Here is a 21,213-nt window from a genome sequence, read left to right on the forward strand (position 1 = left end):
TGCCGGCAGCAGCGGAGGTTGTCTGTGCGCATCAAGCAGGCGTTCACCCGCTGCCAGAGAGGAGGATCAAGGTCCCCTGCAGCACTGCGGGGGTCCTGGACCTTAGTCTTATAGTCCAACCTGCATTAGAAGTCCAATTATAAGACAACCCTGCGTATATTTTAATGCACTGAGCCCCAACACAGGCTTCATGGTGTCCACAATGTAAAATTTCAGCTCTTGCCTTCTGTTTTTGAATTCACTTTTCAATTAACATTTACCCAGGACTTCCAGACTATGACCACCATAGCCCACCTATGTTGCTAATCCAGTTTCAACCGTTTTACACATGTAGTCCTTTCTTGAGTGGGATCATACTGAGCCTTGATAATCTTCTCCATGGCTACCTGGTGACCTCCTACAGTGAAATCCTGAGACTCTGCTAAGGGCAGAATGGCATACATGTAGCAGCGCCTCCACCTATCTGGATATCTAGCATATAGATATGTCTTCCAGTAGGACACGGATATTTTTAATGTGGAATTTGTGAGTTTGGTATTTAGGGGGACGAGTTTAGTGGCGCCCCCTGTTACTTGTTTAAGGAAAAGCTGAGGTTAGAGGAGAACGAGGAAGTAACTGAGGTGGCCCATAGAGGCGAAATCAAGGAATCTGCTGGGTATGAGGGCATCACAGGGTTAGGGTTATTAATTTATAAAATAACCGGAGTAAATAAAACCCCATTATTCCTCCTCTAAATGCCCCATTCAGTTACAGAGATAGCCCCGCCTCAGGCCCGCCTCTTACCACACCCCCCATGTGGTTAAAGGAGCGTTTTTTTCCCTCCTAATAACACGTGGTTTTTTGGTCGAGTATCCGGTATCAGGATACCAATTGTCTAGTGTTTGGGGCTCTATATCTTTCAATTTTCACAGTAAAATCTCTTCAAATTGTAGTATATTATTGCGGGCGATGGGGGGTGTCTGGTAGAATATATCCCGGATCTGCTTGTGTTCCCAGTTTATATTGTGCTAATTATTATACTAATGATGAGAGAAATAATATTTTATGTGAATAAATTATGAGATTCATTCCGAGGGACGCGATTTATTGATATTTGTTATGTTTTGACAGCACAATGTAAGAAACCAGCGGGAGGAGGAATTTATATAATCTATCAGGTTATAAACGGTGAATACATGCCCAGTGATTCCCAGGAATATTATTACCCGGGGGATGTTATAGCCGTGTGGTGCCAGACCGGGTATTACCCTCCGTATTGGACATACACCTGTCAGAGCAGCGGTACCGGCAGCGACTGGGATAAACCTGTATCCTGCACCGGTGAGTATGCGGCAAACACGGGGCCGGCTCAGGAATTTTATGGGATTTACAAGAATCTAAACAAGTAATATATTGAAATATACAACAAAAAATCCCCCTTGACATGGTGAAGTCTACACTTGTACGCGTGGACCTTACTCAATTTGGACAAATTTTGGGTTTCCTTTTCGGGGAATGAATTTCGTTTCTTGGCCTTTTTGGTTCGGATAAAATTCGGAGGGTGTTTTTTCTGAAACTAAATTCATTGTTCTTACTCACTCCCTCTCACTCATTCTCTCCCTACCTTCTCCAACAACCACTTCCGTGTCTCTGCTTTCCCGCTTCTCCTTCTCCGCTCCTCTTCTGCTTCTCCTCTGATGCTCCGTCTGCAGTAGGACAGAGCCTCCATGCGCACCACAGTGACGGCCTCTCCCCCATTCCTCCTGTGGGATGCGTGGAGGCTGGTGGTAGAATAAGTGCATGGAAAGAGTTACATTTCCACAGTAAAATCTTTTCATATTGTTGAATATTGTAGCGGGGGATGGGTGTGAGGTATACGCAGTGTAAATATATTGGTCAAATGGGAGAATTTTGTAATCAGGAACCTCAGAGTATCCGGTATCAGCCGGGGTTGGGGGATGAAATCATATTTTATGTGAATAAAATTCGTGATTCATTCCGAGGGACGCAATTTATTGATATTTGTTATGTTTTGACAGCACAATGTAAGAAACCAGCGGGAGGAGGAATTTCCACAATCAATCAGGTTATAAACGGTGGATACAAACGCAGTGATCCCCAGGAATATTATAACCCGGGGGACGTTATAGACGTGCGGTGCCAGACCAGGTATTACCCTCCACTCAGTACATACACCTGTCAGAGCAGCGGTACCGGCAGCGACTGGGATAAACCTGTATCCTGCACCGGTGAGTATGCGGCAAACACGGGGCCGGCCCAGTAATTTTATGGGATTTAAAAGAACCTAAACAAGTAATATATTGAAATATACAAGAAAAAATCCTCCTTGACATGGTGAAGTCTACACTTGTACGCGTGGACCTTACTCAATTTGGACACATTTTTGGGTTTTTTTTGGTCCATTCGTATTCGGAGAATGAATTTATTTTCCTGCCCTTTTGATTCGGATGAAATTCGGAGGTTTTTTTTTTCTGAAACTAAATTCATTGTTCTTACTCACTCTCTTTCACTTATTTTGTGTGAATAAATTATGAGATTCAGTGCGAGGGACGCGATTTATTGATATTTGTTATGTCTTCACAGCACAATGTAAGAAACCAGCGGGAGGAGGAATTTCCACAATTAATGGGGTTATAAACCGTGGAAACAGACCCAGTGGTTCCCAGGAATATTATAACCCGGGGGATGTTATAGCCGTGGGGTGCCAGACCGGGTATTACCCTCCACACAGGAGATACACCTGTCAGAGCAGCGGTACCGGCAGCGACTGGAATAAACCTGTATCCTGCACCGGTGAGTACGCGGCAAACACGGGGCCGGCTCAGGAATTTTATGGGATTTAAAGGATATAAACAAGTGATATATTGAAATATACAAAAAAAAGCACCTTCCTTCCATGGTGAAGTCTATACCTAACTGAATTTGGACACATTTTTGTTATTTTTTTGGTCCATTTGTTTTCGGAGAATGAATTTCATTTCCTGCCCCTTTGGTTCGGATGAAATTCGGAGGGTGTTTTTTCTGAAACTAAATTCATTGTTCTTACTCACTCTCTTTCACTTATTCTCTCCCTACCTTCTCCAAAAACCACTTCCCTGTCTCTGCTTTCCCACTTCTCCTTCTCCGCTCCTCTTCTGCTTCTCCCGTGGAGTTACATTTCCACAGTAAAATCTTTTCATATTGTTGAATATTGTAGCGGGGGATGGGTGTGAGGTATACGCAGTGTAAATATATTGGTCAAATGGGAGAATTTTGTAATCAGGAACCACAGAGTATCCGGTATCAGCCGGGGTTCGGGGTTGAAATAATATTTTATGTGAATAGAATTCGTGATTCAGTGCGAGGGACGCGATTTATTGATATTTGTTATGTTTTGACAGCACAATGTAAGAAACCAGCGGGAGGAGGAATTTATATAATCTATCAGGTTATAAACGGTGAATTCATCCCCAGTGATTCCCAGGAATATTATAACCCGGGGGATGTTATAGCCGTGGGGTGCCAGACCGGGTATTACCCTCCACACGGGAGATACACCTGTCAGAGCAGCGGTACCGGCAGCAACTGGGATAAACCTGCATCCTGCACCGGTGAGTATGCGGCAAACCCCGGGCCGGCCCAGGAATTTTATGGGATTTAAAAGAATCTAAACAAGTAATATATTGAAATATACAAATATAAGCACCTTCCTTCCATGGTGTCTACACTTGTACGCGTGGACCTTACTGAATTTGGACACATTTTTGTTGTTTTTTTGGTCCCATCGTATTCGGGGAATGAATTTAGTTTCCTGCCCTTTTGGTTCGGATGAAATTCGGAGGTTTTTTTTTTCTGAAACTAAATTCATTGTTCTTACTCACTCTCTTTCACTTATTTTGTGTGAATAAATTATGAGATTTATTGATATTTGTTATGTCTTCACAGCACAATGTAAGAAACCAGCGGGAGGAGGAATTTCCACAATTAATCAGGTTATAAACGGTGGAAACAGACCCAGTGGTTCCCAGGAATATTATAACCCGGGGGACGTTATAGCCGTGCGGTGCCAGACCGGGTATTACCCTCCGCACAGGAGATACACCTGTCAGAGCAGCGGTACCGGCAGCGACTGGGATAAACCTGTATCCTGCACCGGTGAGTATGCGGCAAACACGGGGCCGGCTCAGGAATCTTATGGGATTTACAAGAATCTAAACAAGTGATATATTGAAATACACAAAAAAGCACCTATGGTGAAGTCTACACTTGTACACGTGGACCTTACTCGATTTGGACACATTTTTTTGTTTCTTTTCGGCCCATTTCTTTTTGTAGGGAGAATGAATTTAGTTTCCTTCCCTTTTGGTTCGGATAAAATTTGGAATTTGTTCCCTGTCTCTGCTTTCCCGCTTCTCCTTCTCCGCTCCTCTTCTGCTTCTCCTCTGATGCTCCGTCTGCAGTAGGACAGAGCCTCCATGCGCACCACAGCGACGGCCTCTCCCCCATTCCTCCTGTGTGGAGGCTGCGCCCTATTGCAGAAGTATCTGAAGAGGTGAGAAGGATGCAGATGGAGAAACCAAGACAGAGCAGCAGAGCAGGGAGAGCGGAGCAGAAGGAGATGTAGGTGCACCGAATCGGCTGTTGGAGAAGGTAGGAAGAGCGTGAGATTTCGTTAGGGTTCCTCCTCATTTTCGGACACTTTCATGTGTGAACAATTTTCACAAAACTCATATAAATCAGAATATACAAGTCTATTACAGTCTGGTGGCTGCTCCAATCAGTGATGCAGTGATGCTGGCTCGTCCTGATAGATGAGACTCCAGGCTACCATGCTGGCATTTTTAATGAGCGTTCACATTAGATGAAATAGGGGACAATGGGATGGAGAATATGTACAGCTGTCAGGACCCGGGCCAGCAGGTCAGGTAGGAGCCCAATCGCAGAGGATATCTGAGGCTCTGTCTGTACTCCGAGATGCATATTGACAGACAGGTAAGAACAGACAAGAGATAAGTCTTACACCAGGCTGGTATACAACAATAGATTATATTGATGAAAGCTGGCTGATCAGGAACAGGACAGGTATATACAGTGGAGTAAAGCATAAACAGGTTACAGTTAATCGTAACACATGGACTGGAAAGTCTTGCAGGATAAGCCTGGAACTGGAGACCCACTGGCAGGGCTCACGGCAAAAAGCCCTCAGACAGGGCACACGGCATAAAGCCCTCAGACAGGGCATGTGGCAGAGAGCCTTCGGGCAGGGAAGCGGCTTGGAAGCCCTCAGACAGGTCACGCGGCTTGAAAGCCATCAAGCAGGTCACGTGGCTTGAAGCCCCCAGACAGGGCACGTGGCTTAGAAGCCCCCAGGCAGGGCACGCGGCTGGGAAGCCCTCAGGCAGGGCACGAGGTTCGGAATCCCTCAGGCAGGGCACGCGGCTTGGAAGCCCTCAGGCAGGGCATGTTGGAATAATGCCCTGTGACCCAGTCTCCGAAGGGAGGGGATCATGCTAGGCACTAGAAAACTAGGCACTTAACCTCCAGTTTAGAAGAATTTATCAGGCAATCAGTCGTCGCACTTGACGAGTCTTCCCTGCTGTCTGGGGGTTGCGCGCCTCTCCCCAGCAGGGTAGCGGCTGCTGCACAGCCTGTGACCGGACACACAAGCCCACTCTTCAGGCCCGGGTGCGGGTGGACACTGGGAGAGAGGAACTGGCTCTGACTGGATTAAACAGGTAATATCCATACCTGCTGTAGATCCGGCTCCTCTCTGCAGGTGTCTGACGGCCCCACAGATCTGGATCACGGATAACAAGGCGGCCCTGGCACTTTACGGCTGGCGGCTGGATATGACAGGTGGACATTTTATTTTAATGCTGGTGTACAGCGTGGCCAGTCAGCGGCTGCACACTGCGGCACCTGATCTGCTGCTGGAGCAGGAAGGAAGACGGGGCTTGTGCCATGTGCTTTTATACCCATCTAACGCTCCCCAGAGGAAGAAAGTCTCCTGCCGTCCCAGCATCCACCTGAGGGGTGCACACTTTGTGGCAAGGCCGGGTCATGTTACCTCAGACGTGTTATTTGTAATTAGTAATTGTTTTTTTGTTTGTTTGTTTTACAGAAAAATGTAAAATTCCTGGATCCTTGAAGCAAAATGTAATTATAAACACAAATCAGAAATATTTTGACCCCAACACGAAGGTGACGGTGGGGTGTTCACCAGGATTTAACTCTACAGTGAACACCATAACATGTACAACGTCACGTGGCAGGAATGACTGGGACGTGGATGTGAGATCTATTAAGTGTATCCGTAAGTAACAATTTCAGAACATGTGTTTTTAATCATGTGACGTAACTGTTAGAGGGTCTTCTGTGGAATGCTGGTGTATCATGTGACTGCTCCAACAGGATTCATAAAATTCACATATTGCCCATATATAGTAAGAACCCTAACTGTTAACGAAAAAGGGTATAAATACTCATGCTAAGAAGGGTGAGCTCTCGTTCTCCTCCATATTATTATTATTATTATCTTTTATTTATATGGCGCCAACAATGTACTCAGCGCTTAATACAATTCATATATTCAAGGGGTCTGACAAGGCGAGAATTATCAGACTGAGACAAACCGAAACATTAGGTGGAGAGACTCGGCTCGCAGGCTTACAGTCTTGAGGGAATGGGGTGACAAACATAAGACACAGAAAAAGGGTGAGAGGTAGTGTGGGGGTATCAGTGACGGGTGAGAGGTAGTGTGGGGGTATCCGTGACGGGTGAGAGGTAGTGTGTGGGGGTATCAGTGATGGGTGAGAGGTAGTGTGGGGGTATCAGTGATGGGTGAGAGGTAGTGTGGGGGTATCAGTGACGGGTGAGAGGTAGCGTGGGGGTATCAGTGACGGGTGAGAGGTAGTGTGGGGGTATCAGTGACGGGTGAGAGGTAGTGTGGGGGGTATCAGTGACGGGTGAGAGGTAGTGTGAGGGGTATCAGTGACGGGTGAGAGGTAGCGTGGGGGTATCAGTGACGGGTGAGAGGTAGTGTGGGCAGTATCAGTGACGGGTGAGAGGTAGTGTGGGGGGTATCAGTGACGGGTGAGAGGTAGCGTGGGGGGGGTATCAGTGATGGGTGAGAGGTAGTGTGGGGGTATCAGTGATGGGTGAGAGGTAGTGTGGGGGGGGATCAGTGATGGAGTAAGAGGTAGCGCGGGGTATCAGTGACGGGGAGGTTATGGGGCAGCTTCTCTGAAGAAGTGAGTTTTGAGATGTTTCTTAAACGTTGGGAGGGAGGGTGAAAGCTGTCGGTTCGGTGGAAGTCAGTTCCAGAGGCATGGGGGCAGCTCGAGTGAAATCTTGTAGACGGGAAAAGGAAGAGGTAATAAATGGGGAAGAATGTGAAGATCGAGTAGAGGAGTATTTTTTCATGAGGGAAAAAAATGAATGGAGGAACATCTGCATATAGATGATACTGGAGGCCAAATGAGTTGATTAAGCATAAGAGATGAAGAATACAGAGAGAAGAGCAGAGGGCCAATGACTGATCCTTGGAGGAAGCCAACCGAAAGTGGAAGGGGCGATGATGTCTCGCCAGAGAAGCTGACAGGGAAGGAACGGTTAGACAGATATGAGGAGATCCAGGAGAGAGCTCCTATCTCCGCTCCTGTGACTGCGCAGAGTATCTCCGCTCCTGTGACTGCAGAGTATCTCCGCTCCTGTGTCTGCAGAGTATCTCCGCTCCTGTGACTGCAGAGTATCTCCGCTCCTGTGACTGCAGAGTATCTCCGCTCCTGTGTCTGCAGAGTATCTCTGCTCCTGTGACTGCAGAGTATCTCCTCTCCTGTGACTGCAGAGTATCTCCGCTCCTGTGACTGCAGAGTATCTCCGCTCCTGTGACTGCAGAGTATCTCCGCTCCTGTGACTGCAGAGTATCTCCGCTCCTGTGACTGCAGAGTATCTCCGCTCCTGTGACTGCAGAGTATCTCCGCTCCTGTGACTGCAGAGTATCTCCGCTCCTGTGACTGCAGAGTATCTCCGCTCCTGTGACCGCAGAGTATCTCCGCTCCTGTGACTGCAGAGTATCTCCGCTCCTGTGACCGCAGAGTATCTCCGCTCCTGTGACTGCAGAGTATCTCCGCTCCTGTGACTGCGCAGAGTATCTCCGCTCCTGTGACTGCAGAGTATCTCCGCTCCTGTGACTGCAGAGTATCTCCGCTCCTGTGACTGCAGAGTATCTCCGCTCCTGTGACTGCAGAGTATCTCCGCTCCTGTGACTGCAGAGTATCTCCGCTCCTGTGACTGCAGAGTATCTCCGCTCCTGTGACTGCAGGCTCCTGGATGAGAGATCCTGACATAATAACTCTGAGCTTTACCCTTTTCATACAAGCAAAGAGCCAACAGCTTTCACTCTTACTGAGTATAACGAGTGACTACAGAGGAAGCTTCTTACTGCCTGATTTTGTAAAATGATAGCAAATAGGAAGTTACCTCTGACATCGCTGATCAAATTCCTATAATGGAGTCTGACTCAAGAGGCTCCCAGATCACCCGGAACAACAAAGTACTGAGTTCATGCTGTGTAATGCAGACACACAAATAAATCACACTGCAGCAAGTCCCCGGGGCAAATAACCCGATTTGCCTTACTGTTAATCCACCCCTGTCTATATAAAGACAATCATAGCCTGAAACACACTGAGGGTCTTACACCGTCTGCTGTTCCATATCAATCTGATGATATGTTTATGACGTTGGAGTGAGACATGTTTATTGCATCATTATAGACATGAGGGCAATTGCATTTTTGTTTTGTTTTTTACCCAATAAGAGGCTGAGTATCTGTTGTTGCCCCCCCCGAGTTATGATTATCGCTTTCCCAAACCCTTTAATTCCCTTTTTGTGAGGTCAGTAAAAGCAAGATAGCTGACCTCTAATAAACCTGAAAGAAGTAGGTAGGCCCTGTGTGGGAAGTGGGCAGAACCTGGGTGGGAAGTGGGCAGGACCTGGGTGGGAAATGGGCAGGACCTGGGTGGGAATGTAAAAGATTCTAACATTTAACATCTCTGCTAACCCCAGTAATATAAAAGGACCATATTTAATTATTGGTATAGGCAATAGTCAGATATGTAACCATTGGTCATAAATAAATGATCATTAAGATATATTAATAGGTTTCAATGATAGGCTTCAGGGTTTCCTTGACCTTAAATATGGAATGAAGGATTTGCTGAACAGGCAGTCTATAGATAGGATAGTAACTTGTTAATGCATGGTATAGTTGTAACTGTAAAAGGGCATTACAATATGCGTACAGTGACCACCTAAAATAGGGTTTAGACGTGTAAAGACCTTAGTGAGATGTTTGAACACCCAATCAGGTGAAGACCAATAGACTGACATCATTATCCAAACCGCATATAAGCAAGGCATTTGTAAGACATGAGAGAGGCATGGGAAAGAGAGGCTGAGGGAAGAGAGGTTAGGGAGGAGAGGTAGAGGAGAGATGTACTTGTATTATTTTTGTTATCTTCTTTTTATATTCTTCTTCTATTTTTGTTTGTATTAAATGTTTTACCTTTGTTTGCATCTAAGTGACTCTGCCTATTTTTGACGCACATACATATATATGTGTTTTCCAATTATTTGAAGTTTGTGTTGGCCCTATATTTTTATTACAGGGAAGTGGGCAGAACCTGTGTGGGAAGTAGGCAGGACCTGGGTGGGAAGTGGGCAGGACCTGGGTGGGAAGTGGGCAGGACCTGTGTGGAAAGGATCTGGGTGGTTAGAAGGCAGGAACTGGGTGGGAAGTGGGAAGGATCTGGATGGGAAGTGGGCCGGCCAAATGCCACTTCCTGCCACCCACAGACTAATCACTATACTGGAGCCCTGTGATCCAGCTCTGACTTCCTGGATCAGCGGATTGGTTCCTTTAACACACGGAAGCGTCCAGTAGGCTGAAAGGATGCGTTTTCAGTGATAATCTTTGGTAAAATGATCTGTTTTTGGGTTTGTGTTACAGCGCAATGTGTAAAGCCGTCAGGAGAAGGACTCCTCTCACTCAGCCGGTACAAGCGGTATTATGACCACGGCGATTCAGTGACAGTGACCTGCGCCGATGGGTTCCAGCCTTCATCTATAAAACTTCAGTGTATGAGTTTGGGTGCCAGCAGCCAATGGGATGTGCCCGTTCCCTGCGTCAGTGAGTACAGAATCCACACCTCACGCCCCACACTCCACTCACTGCCTGTCCTCTCACCCGGTTCTTTGTATTTAATTATGCATTTATTTTTCCGTCAGACTCTTCCTGAGCCTCCGCACTTTGGGTAATTGATAACTAACCGATCTTTTGACTTGAAGTTTGTGTTTCCAGGTTTCCCAGTAAATTCATCCTAGCACTCAGGTGAACCCCTATCCAGATCTGCCTAAAACCATTTAAAATCCCTAAAGATGTTTTTTTCACATATTCCTTTTTGAAACCCATTCTTCGGAGCATCTCTCGCCCCGTTTGGACTTCTGACTCCTGTCTACCCCGCGTCTGCCCTTATTTTGCAGGGATCCTCGTAACCCCCCCGATCAGCACATCTACCAGCGTCTCCGTGCAATGGGCGTGCGAGCCGGACCCCTGTCTGCGCGTCTGGGAGTTTACCATGTCCTGCTGCCCCGTTCGGATGGGCAAGAGGGAATGTCAAACCAAAGTGACCAAAGAAAACACTACCTTCTCTAATTTATCGCCCTTCACTGAGTATGAAGTCGCTCTCCGTGGGAAAGTTCCTGGTAAAGCGACCTCCCCCTTCTGGGAGACGAGAATAAAGACAAAGGAAGCCAGTAAGGGGTTTATTCCTGTGGGGAATGTCGGGGGGTTCAAACTTTTGCTCATGGGGGTTTGGGGGGAAGAGGTTCTGCTCCCTCTCTGCTGTTATCACCACCATATCCCATAAAGCTTGACAAGGGGTCAGATGAGGTCGCACCTTCCTCTCAGGAGCTTACCATCGACCGTAATGTTGACTGTTTTGGGATGATGAGTAAAACCTGGCGGAAGACGCCTCACACTCGGGAGACTGATAAACCTTAAATGATTATTCTTGATTGATCAGCAGATTACCGGATACGGCTCCCTGGGACAGTTGATTTTTTTTTTTAATGGGGGTTAAATTAAATTGATTACGATTTGTAAATAGACTTTAAGAAATTTGGGGGAGAAATTATGCTCAGACACTTCACATCTTACATTCAGGGTTAGGGCGGCCCTTAGGATGACATTATTATTATTATTATTATTATTATTATAAAATGTGCATCGTGCAGGACGGCAATGACTGGAATCCATCCCCGCAATGTGCATTTATCAGAAAAATACAAAAAAAGGATGCAAAGCCAACAGTCTCATAAATCTGAATTCCAGGGGGGTCTGAAGTGACCAAAATGTGCAGCAGAGCAGGAGATCGGCGCATCACAGCTTTCGGTTTGGACAAAACTGGGAGGGTTTTCAAAAAACCCTCATTCACACTCTCACACTCTCATTCACTCATTCTCATTCTCTCTGTCAATGTGTCCTTCCCTTATCCGCTGGCCACTTCTTGTTCTCCTGTCTTTGTCCATTGCTCTCAGGTCTCGGCCACCTGGTGTAAAACCGTGTTTCCTCCGCTATTAGTCTCCCAGAAAGACGCCGACACAAGCTGCGAAGGGAGAGCAGAATAAATGAAGCAAGCTGACACTGGTTTAGATCCCTGCTTTGTTCTGATTGGCTCTGGGTCTCCTGAACCAATCAGATTATAGAACAGAATTCCATTTTTGTAATGGCTGCCTCCACTTCCTCTAAGCTGCTGTCATATTGGTGGAATACATTTCCGCATTAACCTTTACATACAAACTGTTATATCTAAGTGAATCTTTTAAGCTGGAAATTGGGTCATTGAAGCCCAGACCCTCTGGCTTCTGTTCAAACACTTTCCCTTCCAGCAGGAGGCGCTCACTGGGGGTGGCTCTTCATAGTACACGGGTTAGTGTGGTGGGATTGCAGGATTTATTTCACAGACCCCTTGGCTGTCTCCTAGTACAGTCCAGGCAGCAGATACTAAACTGGTTTAAAGAACCTGGCCTGATATTTTTAATATTTGTAACATTTTTAGCTCCCGACAAGCCGGAAATAGTGAAATATCCAAATATTGAAGAAAACATCATAAAATGGAGCTTAAACTCGAATCGAGGGCTAATCACTGGTTACCAGGTAAGAGGAGCCTCACTGAGGTCACTAAATGAGTAGAGATTCCACTTAAAAGCATTTTGCGGTTTTGATTGTGCGCTGCTCCTTCATTTGAAGAGAACAGAAAATAACAGAAGATGTATCCTGGGGCCTAATTCTCACCATCTTCCAAATGTGAACAATCCGTGACACAAAATCATACGTTTTTCTTGGGTCTATTCACTAAGGAATTGAGAGCTCACTCGGCTGATGAGTGGACCAAATCCACATACCCTCCCCTGAAACCTGCAAAATGTAACACTAAACAAACATTTAGCAAATGTAATAAATTAAAAGTAATTAATAATACAGAAGATGGGGACCTAATGATAAAATCAACCTAAATATTCCCTTCCTCACCCCAAACCACAGCGAGGGGAGTTACATGTGAGAAAAGTAGGCTCATGTAGGTACAGACCCCATTCCTTCCTTCCCTCTCATGCCAATCCCAATTGGGGTGGGATAGGACAATGAAAATGCCCCCTCCCCTCCATGGTTGTGAGGAGGGTAAAATTGTTTTAGAATCACTTTGTTGGAGAGTCATGGACCCCTATCTGTGTCTCTCCCTCCATCCCTGCATATGAACTAAAACTGAGTTGTTGGTGTAAGGTCCCTTCAAGTGTCACCCGGTGCCACCATTCCTGAGAAGAAAAGGAGGCAAACTGCCAGAGACACGATGCTGACCGCTCTGCCCAACGGTGGCGCCATCAGATGGTGAATGTAGGTGCCCTCCGGACAGGACACGCATCAGTATAAATAAGATTGAGATTTAGTCACTTCTTGTATAAATTTGAAGATTATCGGCTCTCAGCTTTACTTTTGGACCCTCCTTTCAATTTTAACATCAGTTGAAGCACCATGACATTCCCCATATGAGATCCCACCATCATGATGTCATCACGCCGCTTGTTACATTATACAAATGTCGCGTGTCATAAAGATGGATGCTTTTACGTGTTTTTCCCTCTTTCAGATATTTTCCTCTTTCCTCATTTGTAAATAGTCTGTTACCCAGTAAAAGTTCAGTAAAGATCCAGAAACAAACACAGAATAATCAAATAACCCCATTTCTCCTTCAGATGAATATCTCAGCCCGGAGAGATTACAATAACTCCTTCGCTGAGAATGAATCCCTCCGGTTTCCACCCAACGTGACGGAATTTAAAATACCATTCAAATACGGGACTAATTACACCATAAACCTCCGAGGTCTCACATCAGCTGGAGCCGGGGGGGACACACAATGGAGCCTCGAGACCCCCATTAAAGGTACGGTGAATGAGCTTCAGCAGTGATTGAAGAATTTGGTGCGCTAACCCTTTAATTGACAGAGAATATACCGAATGGAACAACGAGACCCCATAATAGGCAATGGAGGAGGAAAAAATGTAATGTTACGTACAAGGCCGGCCCAAGACATAATGTCGCCCCTCCCCCCCCGTTATCTACCTTTCCTCTCCCTCCCTATTATTTACCCTTACCCCCCACTTTGTACTTACCTTTCAGCAGTCCTGCGGCGAGTCTCCCTGCTCGGTCTCGGTGCCGGCTTGTAATGCTGAGCGCTGGAAATGACGTCATCTTCTGGCGCTCAGCATTACAAACCGGCACCGAGACCGAGCTAGAGGGCTTGGGGCAGCAAAGTGCCGCCCCTTCAAAAGTGCCGCCTGGAGCAATTGCCCCACTCTGCTCCATTGTAGGCCCGGCCCTGGTTACGTATGATCAGCATTCTTCCCCTGTATCTATCACTCATTGAGTATTAGTAGAGTGAGACAGCTCTGAGCCGCGTGCCGAAACCTCCCTGGCTCCGATCTTTATCTCTGATGAACAAACTGGGAAGCTGGGATATGACATCATACCCTGGGGACAGGTACAGACACTAGGGGGGGTGAAAGATCTGTGGCAGGCGAGGCTTGGCATCTGTTATTTGCATGTTATTTGCATATTCCATGTCAGCTTATTAGCGTTAACGATAGACGCTTAGCGAGAACGTTGTTGGGCATCAAACACGCGTGGGATCGGCATGCGGCTCCGGAATCTAATGACGAACCGACGACTGATTAAGTTACAGAGGCTTTGTGGCCCGTTTGGGGCTGATCTGCCAGCAGATTTTGTTCTACGGAGGAAATTTTGTGAAATATAACATTTCTGTGCATGAAATTCAAAAAAAATATAATAATCTTGCAAGGTTTGTGTAAGAAACGCCAGGATCCAAAAAACAGCCAAATTTGTGAAAACTTCCAAAAATTTTACTCAAATATTTAATTTCTAAGAGTCTGTTGAGCTAATGATTAGTAGAATTAACCATGGGGGGGGGTTGTCCCTTTCTAGAACCTCCTGTCCCTCTGCAGAAGGCCGTGTCTGTAAGATCCAAAATGGCCGACCTGCTGCTCCACCCCGTCCCCGACCTAAATGGACCAATAAGGTGAGTGGCTCCTAACAAAGCAGGAAAATAGCTGTGGACCTCGGAGGTCTTCTTCTCTATTTACATGGAATATTCGGTATCTCGAAAGACACCCAACAATGACATCATTGCACTTTTTTTTTTTCTTCCCGCAGCTATTATGAAGTAATACTCTCCAGCGGACAAACGTTCAATTTAAGCCAAACATGCGCAGGATACAAGAGTACTCACTACAATTCTAGCATTAACCCCGTTCTGTACACGGCGGCTCTGCTACCAGCGCAAAACCTCAGCAGGCCCATGACACTGACCCTGGGCGATGGAGTCCATTACAGCGGCTTCTTCAATGCCCCCCTTATCTCCGATCAGAATTACACGGTGTATGTGAGGGTCTCCAGCACATGGAGAGAGGTAGGAGATACTCCTAACGGACAGCCACGGTGGGATGAGATTGGTTCCCAGCGGGTTAAGTTGGTTTAAAATACAGAACGTTATACAATAAATTAATAAAGACTGCCCTCCTGGCCGATGGGGAGTATCATACCACCCAATACGTCAAAATTGGGACCTCCCCCTGACATCAGTGGGAACTCCCACTGACATCACGGGACTGCCCACTGCCGTCAGTGGGCAGTCCTGGCCGTGTCCCGCAAGGGAAGGCTCCGGGTAGCCGGAGGCGAGAAGTCCCCAGGTATGCTTATCAACGACTAATAGGTAGAAGCAGCCAACAAAGTTTAGGGGGGTGGTCTGATGGTTGTGGCTGTGATTGATGGGTCCAACAACCTGTGGGGTTTGTTTCCTTACTTTTTTCACTCCGGCCAATCAGCATTTACAAGCGGAGGGGCATAGTCTCATATATGAGATATAGTCCGCTGGCGCCATCTTAACTTGTCAGAAGCAGCCTCAGACTGATGAGAGTTGCAGTGTGAGACAGTCAGCGACAGTAACAATGTTGAAGCTGATATTACGGCTGCAAATGTCGATAAAGGACTGCAGGAAATGCACAGAGGTGGAGAATCTGTGCAACTGGATTTATTTTATTGATTTACGGGTTTCCCTTTTTTATGTGCAATGGGGGTTTTGCCGAGTTACCTCCTTACGCTAGGCAGGTTAATCCAATCCCAGACCCCCAATCCCAGACCCCAATCCCAGACCCCAATGCCAGACTCCAATCCCGGTCCCCAATCACTGTTTAGCGGGGGTCTTTCCTTCGCCTTTCACCCCCCAGCACTGAACTGAAAGTGAAACTAAATGCAGCGCTGAATATTCTGCTCGGAAGTTCGCCATCTGCTGTCACTGCGTAGGAACTGCAGGTAAATCAGCGGCCGCAGAAATCAGTGACAAAAGGAATCAATGATTTATTTATTTTGGGCTGTTTTTTAATGTAAAAATATTTTTTTTCTTCAGAGGCAAACTAGCAACTAGCATACTCCAAGGTGACCAATTATTATTGTTTTTACTCCTGCTCCAAGGGGCTGCATGTTAGGGGGACCGCATCGAGCATGTTTTTCAGGACACATCATGGATAAAATGCTGCCCTGCAGTGTGGGGGACGGATAGACTTATGGAAGGCAACCAATTGGTCAATCTTCTTCCCTACGCGGGGGAATCCATTATTTTCTTCTACTATTGATGTGTCTGTGTGGCAGTGCCCTGCCCCTCGCCCTGCCCCTCGCCCTGGCCTTCTGCCTCAATGTCCTTCCTTACCAATGATTGTTTTTTTTTTCTAATATGGGGGGATCCAGTCTGTCTGGCAGGGCCTGCCCTGTCCCCTGCTCTCCCTCTGTGGCTGAGTCTCCTGAATCTCTTCCTTGAGAGGGTGCCGCTGTAGGTGAAAGTTGACTCCAGAAGATGCTCCGTCCTGCCTCGTGTTTTTGCTCTTTAGTCCCTGTAACTCCGTGTTTACGGCCTCTTGTTAGGAGACGGCGCGGGACCCTCGTTGCTTTCCGTGGATCGGATAAATGGGTCACCTTGTCATTTCGTGTCTTTACAGGCGGAGAAGTCTTCGTGTGCGTTTATCGGTTCCTTCCAAGGTAAGAAAAAGGAGAAAATCTCTGTGGTTCGACCACAAACGGGAAGTTGGTCAAAAATAGGGGCTTTACATAAATCCGGAATAATGAGGGAATCGCGATGATGTCGAGGATCTGCCGGTGGAAGTTATTCGAATCTTAACATAATTAACCCTTTTGCCTCCTGGTGGAAACATACCCAAAATTCTACATATCCCCATCTTTTGGATTCTCTAGACCTATAAACACCTCCTATTGGCTGGGAGGGGCTCTGTTCCTGACGTACTTCTATGTCACCGGAGGCTTTTACGTCTCAGGCCCTAAATCTTGCGATTAAACAGTAAAATGTAATGATTTTTATGCCTTTTGGGGGTGCTGATACATGGGAACCCACACATCCCCATCGCGTTTTACTCATCATACTATTTAACGTATCGAGTAGAATTATCTTCGAGGAAATCCCCCCCGTATAACAGGAAATCCCCCCTTTCAGGTTTCATCCTTTCCTCCTCTCCCAGTTGCAGGACACTCGTCGGTGCCGTTGGTCGTTGGCTTGTGCTCAGCGGCCGCCGTATTCCTGATTGGACTGGCCGTCTTCTGGAAGCTGGGTCTCTACAGGTTGGTTTAAAACTTTCCATCACAGCAAGCACCGGCCCCCGGGGGCCGCATAGAAATCGCAGACGCCATTCTATGGGTTAATTCTATAATTAGCTGCTTAATCGCTCATATTATTAACTGTGTATTTTTTTTTAAATTCGTTATTAACCATTTAGATCTCTGAGAACCAAATCCTTCAAATCAGCCGGAATCCCCCTGAAGAATAAGGAACCCCCAGGTACATTTCCTGCCCAACTAGGGTTCTCTGGGGTTCTAGAGTGTTCTAGACTATTACCGTAATTACAAAGCTGTAGGCGGCGTCCTGTTGGCTCTTGGTGAGAAAGATGCTTCTCACGGCTTTTACGGGTGTTTTAATCGCCGCAGGGAGGAAGGAAGACATCCCGGTGGGGGGGCTCCTGGAGGCGGTGAAGAGATTCCGGGCGAGCGAATTAAACGCTGCGGAGGGAACCGACATGGAAGAAAATCTAAATCTGCTGTCTTTTGGACGTTTCAAGGAGTACAAGGTGGGCGGTAATTCAGCGTCCTGCGCGTGTCCGTGAACATGAATTCGTTAGTGAGACGTAAAGCCGCGTATTGACCCCGTGTCCTCCCAGGAGCTGCCGTCTGGGCTGCTGAGTCCCTGCGACGTGGCCAAGATGGAGAGAAATCTCGGCAAAAACCGCTTCAAGAACATCATTCCGTGTAAGTACCGCGTCATCGCCCGCAGGGGGCGACCGTGGACGGACCGGGGATTGTGAGAGGGGGGCTCACGAGCTTCTTATTGTCTCTGGACTTCTGCCGGTTTCGGTCTCTCCTCTCATTTCGCCTTTTGTGAGAAATTCTGCTGAAAATCCCGGAGATCTTTGCCGTTTGTGCAAAATGCGAATCTATCAGAGAATGATATAAATACAGGAAATTAAATAAAAAACACAATGAGTCGGAAGTTACAACAAGAGACCAGAATCTAACACTAAGGGGCCAGAGGCTGAGATGGAACGGAAGGAAGTTTTACTTTACTGAGAGGGTAGTAGATAAGTGGAACAGTCTCCCCGCAGAGGTGGTAGAGGGGATTAAACATGCATGGGATAGACATACGGCTCCTGAATCTAAGGCGAGACCAGCGACTGGTTTGAGTCTTTACAGCAGGACTAGACGGGGGCCGGATGGGGCCGATCTGCCGGCAGGGACTGGGTTTCCATGTGTAATGGGGGGAAGTTAAAATCGTGGGAAGTGGAAGGGTCTTTGTATTTATGTCTGGAATGCGCTTGTTTCAGATGATGGATCCCGGGTGGTTCTGAGATCCAGTCCTGGAGGTTCCGATTACATTAATGCCTCCTACGTAGACGTGAGTACACTCAGAGCCGGCCGGCCTGCTGAGGAGACCCGTTGGTCCGAAGTGCCGCCTCGCGGGCTGTGAGACACGAGCTGCACGAGCGCGGTGTGTGATGCGTGGTGTGCGATGCGTGGTGTGCGATGCGTGGTGTGCGAGCGAGGTGTGCGATGCGTGGTGTGATCTGTGATCTTGATTCTGACAGCGAATGTTTTCCTTACAGGGTTATAAGAGCCCCAAATTCTTCATCGCTACGCAAGGTAAGCGAGAACGAACTCCATCGGTTTACGGGCCGCCTTCCACCGTCATTCCGGCAAATTCCGACACTCACCCCCAATACTACTCCCTCCCCCGACACTCACCCCCAATACTACTCCCTCCCCCGACACTCACCCCCCAATACTACTCCCTCCCCCGACACTCACCCCCCAATACTACTCCCTCCCCCGACACTCACCCCCCAATACTACTCCCTCCCCCGACACTCACCTCCCAATACTACTCCCTCCCCCGACACTCACCCCCAATACTACTCCCTCCCCCGACACTCACCTCCCAATACTACTCCCTCCCCCGACACTTACCCCACCAATACTACTCCCTCCCCCGACACTTACCCCACCAATACTACAATATTAATTGTCTGATATTACTCAAACCCCACAACACCAACTAATAATACTCCTTTGTGTAACACTCGCCAACCACGATACACCGACCTCAAAGGAAAAAGCAGACCTCCCTTGCTTCGACACAACATGTGCCTGGCATTCACGGTCATCACATCTACTAAATGAGTTTATTGCCGCCAGTCATCGCAAAGTCCATTTTATCTTTGAATGTTTTCAGCCCAACCAACGTCCTTTAAACACACACTTCAGTCACGACGTCTTCAATGGCTGCCATCTTTATCCACATCGTCTCCAGAGTCACGTTTTATCTGCCGTAAATCCCCCGAATCCCCCTTCCAGGAATGTTGGTTTTAAATGCTGCATTTGGGTATAAAAAGGTTTAATCGGCAGGTATTGCATGCTCTTAGTATTATTCTTGTACCCCCTGCGATGAAAGGTCCCCTGCCGGACACGTTGGCTGATTTCTGGCGCATGGTTTGGCAGGAGAACAGCTCCGTTATTGTGATGCTTACTGACCTGAAGGAAAATAATAAGGTAAGATGTCAGAGGTTATCACGCCCCCATATGTGATGTTATCACGCATCCTAATCCATGTTTACCGCATGTTTAATCCATGTATACCGCCAAGTCCGGATATAACCAGTATACAGCGGTTGTAAGTGGCCTGGCTGTCTCGGGAGCCCAGTTGATGAGACCAAGTCTCCCTGCTATTGAAAGAAACAAACAAATTATCTAATTGCTTGTCTGTGCAATCTGTATTCGCAAACAGTTTGTCAGTCCCATCTTTGTCCCAAACAGCTTGTCTGTGCCACCTTTTCAACCCAAACAGCTTGACTGGGCCATCTATTTCTGAAAACAGCTTGTCTGTGCCATCTATTTCTGAAAACAGTTTGTCTGTGCCACCTTTGAACCCAAACAGCTTGACTGTGCCATCTATTTCTGCAAACATCTTGTCTGTGCCATCTATTTCTGCAAACATCTTGACTGTGCCATCTATTTCTGAAAACAGCTTGTCTGTGCCATCTTGGCCCCCAAACAGCTTGACTGTGCCATATCTTTGTTCCCAAACAGCTTGTCTGTACAACCTGCACCCCCAAACTTACCATCTTTGTCCCCACCAGCTTGGCTTTAAACTCAAACAGCCTTTCAGTGCCCCCACACAGCTTGTCTATGCCATCTTTGTCCTAAAACAGCTTGTCGGTGTGCAATATGTACCCCAAACAGCTTTTCTATGCCATCTTTGTCTCCAAACAGCTTCTCTGTAATGGGAAAATCTCCAGAATACCAGAATTTTCTCAGGAGGCATCTATAAGGGGCCGCATAATTTCTAAAGGGAGCCTTTATCTTCGATTGAAAGCCAAATGCTTATCCCACACCTGCTTAAATTCCCTCACTGGATTAGTCTCTATTACTTCTGCGGGGAGAACGTTCCACTCTGACGCAAACAGCCTATCATTTCCTTACGTTTTAAGGTGAAGAGCGAATGTTACTGGCCAGAGAACACAGAAACATACGGTGACATCACGGTATCCCTGGAGAGAGTCGAACAGACCGGCGCCACGACCGCTCGCCGCTTTACCCTGAAAAAGGTGACGGGGAGGAATTACAATCATTTAGACATTCATCCCGATATGTAAATTTGTCTCAATGGGTATTATGGCTTCTCTGCGTATCGCCTGAACCTATACATTTCTGAGCATGCGCAGACTGGTGGCCCCCAGGGCGAGGCCACCATCTCCCTAAATGTGTAATAATGAGCGGATTTCCCGGTAAACCGTAATATTTTCGTTATCTTGGGTTCTGGAGGCCGGATCTCCCACATTGCGGATGAACAGAGAATGTCCTCCATGACCCTGTCCTCCTCCTTGTGCAGACGCAGTCTGGGGTCCGGAAGACGGTGGATCATTTCCATTACCTGGCGTGGCCAGACCACGGGGTCCCCATCAAACCATCGGGGCTCTCACAGCTGCTAGAGCAGGTGAACACAAGCCAAGGGGCCGGCTCGGGGCCAGTCATAGTACATTGCAGGT

The 21,213-nt window shown here is 47.2% G+C and overlaps 1 protein-coding gene across 1 annotated transcript in view; it reads left to right on the top strand.

Annotated features, from left to right (window-relative positions):
- LOC128472849 (uncharacterized) overlaps positions 1-21,213 on the top strand; it is a 58,086-nt gene that overhangs the window by 30,154 nt on the left and 6,719 nt on the right. The window contains exons 4-26 of the mRNA XM_053454816.1: positions 1,111-1,320; positions 2,019-2,228; positions 2,584-2,793; positions 3,381-3,590; positions 3,925-4,134; positions 6,101-6,292; positions 9,992-10,171; positions 10,525-10,797; positions 12,102-12,199; positions 13,294-13,483; positions 14,543-14,636; positions 14,771-15,055; positions 16,023-16,051; positions 16,535-16,648; positions 17,143-17,242; positions 17,398-17,459; positions 17,606-17,745; positions 17,836-17,923; positions 18,496-18,566; positions 18,775-18,811; positions 19,620-19,717; positions 20,656-20,772; positions 21,057-21,211. Of these exons, the coding sequence (XP_053310791.1) occupies positions 1,111-1,320; positions 2,019-2,228; positions 2,584-2,793; positions 3,381-3,590; positions 3,925-4,134; positions 6,101-6,292; positions 9,992-10,171; positions 10,525-10,797; positions 12,102-12,199; positions 13,294-13,483; positions 14,543-14,636; positions 14,771-15,055; positions 16,023-16,051; positions 16,535-16,648; positions 17,143-17,242; positions 17,398-17,459; positions 17,606-17,745; positions 17,836-17,923; positions 18,496-18,566; positions 18,775-18,811; positions 19,620-19,717; positions 20,656-20,772; positions 21,057-21,211 (3,373 nt within the window). The remainder of the gene's footprint in view (positions 1-1,110; positions 1,321-2,018; positions 2,229-2,583; positions 2,794-3,380; positions 3,591-3,924; positions 4,135-6,100; positions 6,293-9,991; positions 10,172-10,524; positions 10,798-12,101; positions 12,200-13,293; positions 13,484-14,542; positions 14,637-14,770; positions 15,056-16,022; positions 16,052-16,534; positions 16,649-17,142; positions 17,243-17,397; positions 17,460-17,605; positions 17,746-17,835; positions 17,924-18,495; positions 18,567-18,774; positions 18,812-19,619; positions 19,718-20,655; positions 20,773-21,056; positions 21,212-21,213) is intronic.

Source organism: Spea bombifrons, chromosome 1, assembly GCF_027358695.1.
Source record: "Spea bombifrons isolate aSpeBom1 chromosome 1, aSpeBom1.2.pri, whole genome shotgun sequence".
In the NCBI taxonomy this organism is placed as follows: domain Eukaryota; kingdom Metazoa; phylum Chordata; class Amphibia; order Anura; family Pelobatidae; genus Spea; species Spea bombifrons.